General features: G+C 42.0%; 1 protein-coding gene across 1 annotated transcript; it reads left to right on the top strand.

Moving 5' to 3' along the window:
- Positions 1-252: 252 nt before the first annotated feature.
- Positions 253-8,302, top strand: LOC128019411 (high-affinity choline transporter 1). Its single transcript, XM_052605376.1, has 8 exons — positions 253-903; positions 1,432-1,545; positions 1,838-1,993; positions 2,089-2,237; positions 2,603-2,746; positions 2,866-3,019; positions 3,422-3,639; positions 4,797-8,302. The coding sequence occupies exons 1-8, from the start codon at positions 666-668 to the stop codon at positions 5,439-5,441; spliced, it is 1,818 nt and encodes a 605-aa protein (XP_052461336.1). The 5' UTR covers positions 253-665; the 3' UTR covers positions 5,442-8,302.
- The last annotated feature ends 2,809 nt before the right edge of the window (positions 8,303-11,111 follow it).

Here is an 11,111-nt window from a genome sequence, read left to right as displayed (position 1 = left end):
ATTGTGGGGCCATTTCGTCAGTTCATTTAATAATTTTTCATTATTAATTCTTTCAATAAATAAAATAAAATAAAAAATGTAATAAAAAAAATAGACAATTTTTTAAATTATCATTGTGGTAAGGATAGCTGGGCCAGATCATCCCCCTTGAGAGAGAGACAGAGGGGTGGAGGAGAGGGGGAGGGGAGAGAGACAGATAGACAGAGAGAGAGAGAGAGAGAGAGAGAGAGAGAGAGGGAGGGAGGAGGGGGGAGTGAGAGCGATATAAAACAGTTGTTGAGGAAGTTCATCCTCTCCAGTCCTCAGCCTCCTCCTGTCTTCATTCTGCTCGCTCAGGATTCACTGTCTCCAGAGGTAGCTAACAATACCTTTCTTTTTTATTTTTTCTGCTTTATTGATTTCATTTTTACTATGTACTGTACTATGAGTCGACTTGTTGCTTTTAGTCATACCATTGTTTAATTTGAAATGAAAAAAAATGCTATTCAAATAAAATAAAGAAGGTTGCATTCAAATGGAAAGCTTGTATGTATGCAACAAAAAGTATTGTGAAAGATAAAAGAAAAACAGTGCATAAATAAAAAGTAATGATAATAATTAAGCTATACATATTATTTAGCATAATTTCCTTTTCCCATACCATAATGTGAATGTGTTATTCCTAAATGATTCCAGCGACAGAACAAAGTGCTGCTCTGATTTGTGTGGGTCAGTGTAAGATGGCCATTCATGTGGAAGGACTGCTGGCCATCATCATCTTCTACGTGCTGATTTTAGTGGTGGGGATCTGGGCAGCGTGGAAGAACAAGAACTCTGGGATCTCGGAGGGAATGGACCGCAGTGAGTCCATCATGATCGGTGGCCGAGACATCGGTCTGTTTGTAGGTGGATTCACCATGACAGGTGATGCTCTCGTCTCACTCGCAGACACTCATTACTGCATCTGTGATGGAAATACTGGAAGAGTTAGTGTAGAATACACTTGTATTTATGTGTCTATTTATTATTAAATGCGTGTTGGTTGATAAGAAGGACATTTCCTGAGTTAGGGACTTGTTTTGAAGGGAGTAATACTTCTACAAATGTCTTTTTATTTAAATCTTGTTTTTGGAAGGAAAGGTTTTTTGATTTAAGATGTTTTGTTTTTTCTTCTGATAAATTATTTTTCTACTTAATTAGAAATGAAGGTATTTCCGAAAGCCAGTCACTTGTTCTGTTTAGTTAATGGGAATATTGAAACTAAATGGAATAATCAAGGAATGAATATAGTGTGTGTCTAAAGAATACACACTCGCCTACATCACAGTGAACTCACACACTCACACACACACACACACACACACACACACATCACACACACACACACACACACACACACACCGTGAGCTCAGTGGTTCTCGTCTGTCTTCACGGTTGTTTCTCTGATCGCAGCCACCTGGGTCGGCGGAGGTTACATCAATGGCACCGCTGAGTCCGTGTATCTGCCCGGATCCGGTCTGGCCTGGGCTCAGGCGCCGTTCGGTTACGCACTCAGTCTGGTAGTAGGTGAGATGATAGTACACTAATGATCCATGGATTGGAAATCAGTGTATTAGCTCATTAAATGAAAACGAGAGGTTTGTGGCTTTCTGTCCATACCTGTCATCTGTGAATGTCTCTCAACACAATCTCAGAATGCCAAGTGATGACTGTTACAAATACTAAAGACTGTAAAATAAAAAGACCTGATGGCCAGGGTCTGTAAAGAGAACTCATCTTTGAGAGCTATTCTTCAGCACACATATCTTCATATCCCTCAGTATGTGGTCAGGCTGACAGTGTGCTTCATCTGGTCCAGGTGGGTTGTTCTTCGCCAAGCCCATGCGCTCTCAAGGCTACGTGACGATGCTCGACCCGTTCCAGCAGCTCTATGGGAAGAGAATGGGAGGCCTGCTCTTCATACCTGCTCTGCTGGGAGAGATCTTCTGGTCAGCCGCCATTTTGTCAGCCTTAGGTATGAAATACACTACATTTACCAGACGTTAAGCTCCATAGACACGTATTATGATCAGTAGATCAGGAATAAAACCCTGGCTGTCGTGTGCACAGGAGCAACCCTGAGCGTGATCGTGGACATCAACATCAACATGTCAGTGGTGATTTCAGCCTTGATTGCCATCTTCTACACGCTGGTGGGGGGACTGTACTCGGTGGCGTACACAGATGTCGTCCAGCTCTTCTGCATTTTCATAGGTTTGGTGAGTCTCCTCTACAAACATGTGCATGTCTGCAGAGAGTCTTATTTCCAGGTGTTCGGGTTGTCCCTGCATGCACGTGTTGTAATGCAGCTAAATAAACATTAAAACCCTGAAGTGTTCCAGAGGAGCCACACATTTGACTAAATAATGAAAGTGGATAGAGTTGAACTGCTGAGCCTAAGCTTTTATCTGCGTCACTAAAATCAGGCGGAAGTGTGATCTGTTTTGTAATTTCCACCCCATCTTTAACATGTCCCAGTACTGTTTATTTTTGCCTGGCTTGTGTTGTTAATGAGCTGACATTGAGTTAAAAGCAGCTGGATGTCATTGGAAATGTCAGCACATATCCGTGTGTCTTTATTTAGTGGATAAGCGTGCCGTTTGCCCTGTCCAATCCCGCTGTGTCAGACATCGGCGTCACCGCAGTGAGCACAGTGTTCCAGTCGCCGTGGCTGGGCCAGATCGATCCTTCTGATGGCTGGATGTGGGCTGATAACTTCTGTCTTCTTGTGAGTCTGTGCAGAAACACTCACGCCACAGCAAAGCCCACGCTGACATCAGTCATATTCTATTTCAATACATCGAAACATCAATGCGACTGTGTGTGTGTGTGTGTGTGTGTGTGCAGATGCTGGGTGGGATCCCGTGGCAGGTGTATTTCCAGCGGGTGCTCTCCGCCTCCTCGGCCAGCTACGCTCAAGTCCTGTCCTTCCTGGCTGCGTTCGGCTGTCTGGTCATGGCCGTGCCGTCCGTCCTGATCGGAGCTATAGGAGCTTCCACAGGTAACACGCGTGTTTCCCTCTTCTCTGTAGTGAGAGAGGATCTGAGAGCACACTGAGACTCCAGATGGCTGCTGTCATTCATGTCTGAGGAGTCGTGCGTTTAGCCGAATACAGCCGAATCCACAGGGGCTTCATTAAAGCTGTTGATCGCAGGCTCGTGAAGCAGAGTCTCAGCTAATCAGCAGATGTTTACTGCTCAGCCCAAATGAATAAAGACAGTAAATCAGCTATTACATACTTCACATTTCAATCAGGCACATTATTTCAAGAATGTTTGTTTGCCATTACAGACCATTTTACGAAATAACATGCATTTCCTATTTTCTATAATATTTCTGCTTCACACATTACCACCTGATGAAAACGGTGTGTGTGTGTGTGTGTGTGTGTGTGTGTGTTGAGACTGGAACCAGACGTCGTACGGTCCGGTTCCTCCGGTGGAGAAGGACGAGTCGGACATGATCCTGCCCATCGTCCTGCAGCATCTCTGCCCTCCGTTCGTCTCTTTCTTTGGTTTGGGGGCGGTGTCAGCCGCTGTGATGTCATCCGCAGACTCCTCCATCCTCTCAGCCAGCTCCATGTTCGCACGCAATATTTACCAGCTTGCTTTTCGCCAGTCGGTAAGTTCTTGATACCATCGCTCCACATGAGACCAGTCGATGAATGTGTGTGACCACATGTGAAACACTGATGAACTCGTGTAAAACCTGTTTAAACACAACTGAAGCAACCTTAAAAACACACAGACTGCTTCCATTAGAAACAATGTTTTTTAACATTATTACAAATTCTCCTCCACCACCGGAGACCCGACTCAAATTCATTTCTCCATTTTCTTTTGGATCATAGCAGAAAATAAACTCGGTGACCTATAAAAGTTTATGATTCTTACATGTTTTGTTCATCCTGATAATCTTAAATAAAAAGATGATGAAGTCAAAAGGCAGTCAGCAGAAGTAAAAAACCAAATGTAGGATATAACTGAACTACATCATGGTCATGTGACCTCAAAACGTATTCAAAACCAGGAAGAAGTATATTTGGCACAGAAATAGTCCGCCATGCGTCCAACTCGTTTTTTGAAATACTGGCCATGTTTAGCATGAGATTCTTACTCTTTAACAGTGTAAATAATTCAGAATGCATGAAATAGAATTAGACCCCCCTTTAAGCTTCAGCTACTCTTTCAGTCTGTATTTCAAAGCATTTTCTCTGAACGTCTGAGTTACTGTATTTAGCAGAAGTGTGATTATTACCTGTCGATGTGATGATGTCCTGTAGTGCCATTTAGATAACTGCTAGCAACTGCCTTTTTCTAGAGAGAAAAACAACAAGGGGGTATTACTAATATATAATATAAAACTGGAAAATAGTTTAAGACCTTATTTTAGGCATAATAAAAAACCTCAAGCCACCACTGACTTCAGGACGATGGAACCAGAGACAGAGCCTGTTTCCAGGTTTAGTTTCCCGCATCGATTCTTCATCTCTGCAGCGCTGTCATACTGTAGTGTTATAATGTCTTTACTGAACAGTTTCATCAAACACTGGATCTGAGGCTGTGTAAATAGTTTGTCTGTAATCGTTTATTATTGTACGGCCCAGACAACATCAGTAGACTTACATTTAACTGTTTATATTTTGAAGAAAGATAACTAACTTTCTTTTAAATTCATAATAATGTGCACTGATGGAAGAAAATAAGCAAGTCCATTGTGATTTGATGTTTTGAGTAATTAGAGTTACTCTGAATGCTGTGTAACGTGTGTCTCCGCAGGCGTCGGACCGGGAGATCGTGTGGGTGATGAGGATCACCATCTTTGTGTTTGGAGCGCTAGCGACCGCCATGGCCCTCCTGACGGGCTCTGTGTACGGCCTGTGGTACCTGAGCTCAGACCTGGTGTACGTCATCATCTTCCCTCAGCTCCTCTGTGTGCTGTTCATCAAGGGCACCAACACCTACGGCTCAGTGGCTGGTTACGTGTTCGGGCTGCTGCTGCGGGTCGGCGGGGGCGAGCCCTACCTCAGGCTTCCCCCGTTCATCTACTACCCCGGCTGGACCACGCGTCAGAAGGAGCACCGTCTCACGCGGGAGGTGGAGCACTTCGTGGAGCAGAGGTTCCCCTATAAGACCGTCTCCATGCTGGCTTCTCTTCTGAGCAACGCTGCCTTCTCATACATGGCCAAGTATCTGTTTGAGAGCGGCAGGCTCTCGCCCAAGTATGACTTCCTGGACGCAGTGGTTACCAGACACAGCAAAGAGACGATGGACAAGGCCACGCTCGTCGCCCATGATAACATCATCCTGTCAGAGCTGGCTCCTGTTCAGCCGCGGCACGGAGGATCTGTGGCAGGAACGTTCCTGAACACCGATGTCCTGACTGACGAGGGCCACATGAGCCCGGACTCCAGCGCTGAGTGATTACATACTGAAGACAAGCTGCACCCTGACAGCAGGCCAAAACTGTGCAATACTCATGGAGGGGAACAAGTAGTGCAATGACTGTTGACCTGACCTGACATGATTGATGGTATGTATGAAACAAGCTTTAGTCTGCTTAGAATACTACTGTTATAGTGCAATAGGTTTTTAAAAGCATCTGTTACTGTCTGTAATCTATTTCACGTTTGAATGCAATGGTTCACCCAGAAACGATCATGCTGTCTTTACTTACACAGCCTCAAGTCTGGTATCTGAAAGCGAACAGACCGTTAAGATCCAAAGATGATAAAAAAAGTACTCCTTGTGGCACATGCACTATACCCGGCTTAATATTAGTATTAGTATTTATATTTGATCCAGTCTGGTTTTGGTGTACATGCATGCCCAGATTTGCAGCTATTGAGTTTGGGATACAGATGGAATCGGCTGTGGGTTTAGGGTCCAGTCAACTGTGTAGTTCATTACAGGCAGGTACTTAAATTAAAGTATTATGTAAATCACATGTTTAAACAGTAAGTATATTGTGTGTTGTATATTTTTATGTAACTTGATGTAGACACGTAATATAAAGTGGGTTCTCCATGTCTCCTGAAGCCTCATGATAGCTTTGTTTGGTGAATTTAAGTCACTGTTCAGTCTAATGCCATTCATATTCAGACTGCAGATATCTCAAGACCCTGCTATACTTGTGTGGTTTTTATCATTATAGTGAGTTACATGATTTTAATGCAAAAGGTGGAGACAAACAGTCTGGATGGCTCTATGGAGTATATTAACATTGTGTGCACACCTACCCATGGATTATACCGCTTATATTATGGTCACATGACAGCACAATTTGACCAGAAAGATAAAAATGAAAATGATCCATGTCAGAAGAATGATTTATTATGGTCACGTTTGAATGCCCTGAATAAGTGCTGCGTCTCTGTAGTACAGCGGTGAGAGTTAGGTGAGGTTTCCACCTTACTGCGGAGAATGTCCTGTAAGATTCAGTTGCAAAACTTGGTAGTGCTGATGTTGTGTATATCAATAAAACTAATGAAAGAGTTGATTGATGTGCAGTAATCTGCCTCGTGTTCTGATTGGTGCTCTGCCTGTGATCCATCTGTGACCTGCTTCAGGGTTTTCTCTCTGATGTGCTGAGAATACTAGCGACTCATGCATTAGCCATGTTTTATGAAGCTTGGACCTACACTGAACTAGGAAATCTCTAGCCAAACCAGCTCAGATGTTCACAGTAGATGATTCGTGTGAATAAACCTGTCTGAACGTCAGGCCAGTAACACATCACTGGGTTACACAGAATTATATGTAATATATATCTAGAGTTCAGTTAGTGATCCCAGTGTGCAGCAGACACGCCGATCTTAACGATGTCTAGATATCACTTATCCTGCACAAATTGACCATAAAGATTATAAACCTCCTCAGTGCAGACACATCTCCAAAAACCAAATCCCGTGTGAGTGATGCGCTCCTCACCGGCTCGTTTCAGGTCATTATACAGGCTATCGGTCAATGGTGCCTGTGGTTGTTTGGGATATTAATACGGCCGCTGGGACGCTTGCAGTGGAGTCCATCATCAGTCCGGTCGTACAGAGATCAGAGGTCAGGATAGATCCCGAGCTGGACCGAGCTCATATACAGCTGGTGAGCCTGAGCAGCGAGTGGTTGGTGTTTGTGGAGTGGATTTCTGTGTTTGTGTGACCACAGCAGCAGCCAGGCTCTGTCCTAGTCCAGTCTAGATACACCAGGTCTACTAACATCACAGACATTCACACCAAGAGATGTCACGACTGAGCTGTGTGTGCACTAAATATATAGTACATATTAAAGCCATTTACATGAAACATGATCAGCATGTGACGGTTTCTGCAGTTTCTCATTTTCTGACTCATTTCAAGCGCCCAGATTTCTGTCTAATCAGATGCTCTCTTGAATATCTCTTCTCTATACTTCATTCATTTAATAAAGCGGACTAGCCCTTCAGTGCAGTATATACCGCTCAAACACACATAAGGATTCAATACACATCACATGTGGAACAAACCGTATATTGACACTATCTGTGATGTCTGATCAGTTTCATCTGCACAGTAATGTCTTTGAATCTTCATGAACTTTAGTGAAGTCACAGAAATGACGACTCTAGAAACGAGAAACAGAACCGTATTGTTCATTGGATGGTGATGTGGGATATGTTTTAATGTGTTAAATTGGCTTGATTTCTTTGTTTGACGGCCTCAGCTGCTGTCATGTTCTGTCTCTGTGTCTGGAGATCTGTTGACTTGAATGTGAGTGTATATATATATATATATATAGATATAATGATGATGATGTCATACAATGTGCAGCCCTGGTCAACATGAGCAAAACAGTCTGTGGAAAAGTGTTTTATAATCAATCCAACAAATATAACCCTCAATCTGAGTCAAACTACTGAAAGAACCTTGCAGTTTAAAGAATCCTTTTCTTGAATTATATAATAATGTAATTAATTCAATCAAGTGTTATATTTTTAACAGCATATTTTGCTCATATTTACCAAGGGTGCCAATACTATTGTCTGTGTGTGTGTGTGTGTGTGTGTGTGTGTGTGTGTGTGAGAGTGATATATATTTCCAGTTCAACTGTGTATGAAGGACATATTTGTGTGACCTAGAAGTGATTTGTTGTATTTATACATGTACCTGTTTATCTGTTGTTGTAAACAAATATATATTTTGTGTGTTATAGTTGCTATATCTAACATAGCTGCGTCAGAAGATTCAGAGATGTCATTTTGACAACCAGTTCTGGATGAAATATTTATCTATTTATTGATTTAATAATAATGTGAAGAATATGATATTAAATGATGTTGTTTGGTATTACTGGCTGTGTGTGTTTTCTATAATGCATAATACTAATATATTTTATAGTAGTATCCTTAAAATGTCAATTGTTCACCATTGTTCAGTTAAAGTGGTTTAGGTAGTGCCTGCACCCAATGTGATTATAAAGTACAAACCTGCCAGATCCACCTCTCTTTTCCACACGCGGGATGACTTCACCAGGATCTAGTGTTGATGAAAGTGTGCTGCTCACACTAGAGCGTCTTCAGCTGAACGAGAGAAAACTGCCTAGCTGTCAGTGTAGTCTACATGTTTGAAGGGGTTACACCATGCTATATTGTAAGAGATGTTTCTTCCACTCACAGCATGTAGTATTGAGAGCTTCCGCACTGTTAAACTGGTAACATCATCACAATACTGAGTTTGAGCTCACTGTGCACTTTATATGCAACCAGGTCTCATCCTCGGAGCAAAAGACTTTAAAAGCAGAACGCTTTAATACACAACCACTGACCCAGAAACGCTGTCTTGTTTTAAAGCAGAGGTGGACGTGAAAGGCAGATTCTGATGAGAAATACATTAGCAGTAAAGCTTCAGATGTCCTGGATTAGGTGGTGCTTCAGTGTAAGTGCTCCTCTAGGCCTGCAGCGTCCACTTGTGAGTGAACCAGGACTGCTGCATGGGTCGACACAGACCGCTGGAGGATCCTTTCTATCATTATGTTTAAATTGTACACATTTTCTTTGATCTGCAGACATAAACCACACGAATCTCATTCTTTCCCAGAGTTTTGTGATTTCAGGTGATTTCAAGCAGAAATAGTGTGATGGAAAAATGGTTGAACACATTTGTGATTCAGCCTGGACTCATAAATCACCCTGGGTTCGTTTTTCAGGCCGGAGGAGATGTTTTCTCCATGTCTTCCACCTTTAATGTCTCATATTTGATGAAGTTTGTATTGATGATGCTATTTTTTCTGTTTATGACTGTGAGGCAATTTAGAAACAATTTATTTTGTACAAAGAACAATAAAATAATTAAATAAAGGTCATTTGACTTGTTTTAACAAGAGTTCTTGTGAACGTGGAATGAAATGAGGCTTCTCCCCGTCATGTAAATGTGATTGTAATCTTCAGATTGGGGCTGGCCGAACACGACAGAGCTGTTAGCGCAGGTGTGAGGTCCAGTGAAGACCAGCTCGTCCACATCTCTGCCTGTCTTTAATTAAACACCCTGCTGTCTTAGCACAACTCAGCACACCACAGATTGATCACTTGCTGATGTGACGAGTTTCAACATAATAACAGCACTTTTAAACATTCACTATCCTGCAATGTTTCACTGAAACAATACGATGAGTAATGTGATGAATAGTCAGGGCTAAAGTGTGTCGTTTCGAGTCTATTCATCATATCCACAGTACAACATGACCTCTCTGCTATTGGTCACTGCATGATAAAACAGCACACGTTTGTTCTCCTAGCAGTTTTTATAAAGCAAAGCAGAATCTGTCTGCAATAATATATAGTTAGTGGCATTTAAAATACTATTATTGACTAGTATCTGTTAGTGCAGTGATAGACACACACACACACACACACACACACACACAGATGATTTATGTCACAGTTGTTACTATATCATGTGTAATTGGACTCCTGTCAGTTTATACAAAATTGCTGTGACAAATATGCCTAGACCAAATTTATACTGACTTCTGGCAATTTCTCTGTTCAGTTTCGCTGGTATCAGTTCATATTTGATTCTGTTCTAAATAAATGCTGTCCATCAAGACTTGACCTCATTTGGCTGAGAGGCTCTGACAGAAGCAGTGTGTCTGACAAGTTGCTGGACTTTATAACAAAATGTGAGCACTCACAGAGAGAACAGTTCATTCCAGTGTGAATCCCGTTTGCAGAGGTCATGAGGATGATGAAGTTTAGTTGTAGGTGTTTGTTGGCGTTCTGCTTCATCTCCTGATCCTCACTGACACTGGCTGTTTTTTCCTGAATGAACTGGATAAATGAAATCAGTGTCATTCTGTATGTGTTTGGAAGTGTACACCGAGGAAGGAAACAGTGACTGACGTCTCAAGTGATGCCGTGCAGGTTTCTATCATGATGGACAGGACTGCAGGCTGGCGTCTGATATTGATGGTCGTTCCCTTCATATGTCACTCTGTAAGTGAATGCCACTCACTCACAGCTAACATACATTCAACACTTAAAACCACTGAGGATTAAATATATATCTACAGAACATATGCACAATTAAATATATATACATATATACACACGCACTGTATATATTCCATGCATGAATATACTTGTCATTGACTGGATTCAAGTGACTGGCCTGTGGTCACGTGATTAATTGAATCATGAGGTTAAATAAAGCTCAATCTGATTGTGTTGTACTAGTGTTAGTGTGTGAGCGGAAGAGAGAAGAGCATCTGCTCCCCACCTGCAGTCGCAACCATCTCCTGTCTCTCTCAAGGCCATTCATATTGTGTGCCTTTAATCAACTCAGTGGCTCTTTATAGATGCAGAGGACCCTCGGACGTCCCCTCACTTGACTTGACTCACATGGCTTACACAAGAAACCTCAAAGTGCTGCCATCAAACTAACACTTTATTCCCAATAGGAATGAAGAACTGGGGCTAAAAAGAACATTATTTTGTGTATTTGGTGTAATGAAATGTGTTTATGTGAATTAAGGTTCAAAACACATTATTTTCCACATACTGTACATTATAGTTTCTCCTCTATGCTTGTCTTTCTGAAACGCATACATTTTTAAAAGCTCATCGTT

Source organism: Carassius gibelio, chromosome A9, assembly GCF_023724105.1.
Source record: "Carassius gibelio isolate Cgi1373 ecotype wild population from Czech Republic chromosome A9, carGib1.2-hapl.c, whole genome shotgun sequence".
In the NCBI taxonomy this organism is placed as follows: Eukaryota; Metazoa; Chordata; class Actinopteri; order Cypriniformes; family Cyprinidae; genus Carassius; species Carassius gibelio.
Note: the sequence above shows the minus strand (reverse complement) of the source record. Positions and strands in the feature narration are given on the sequence as shown.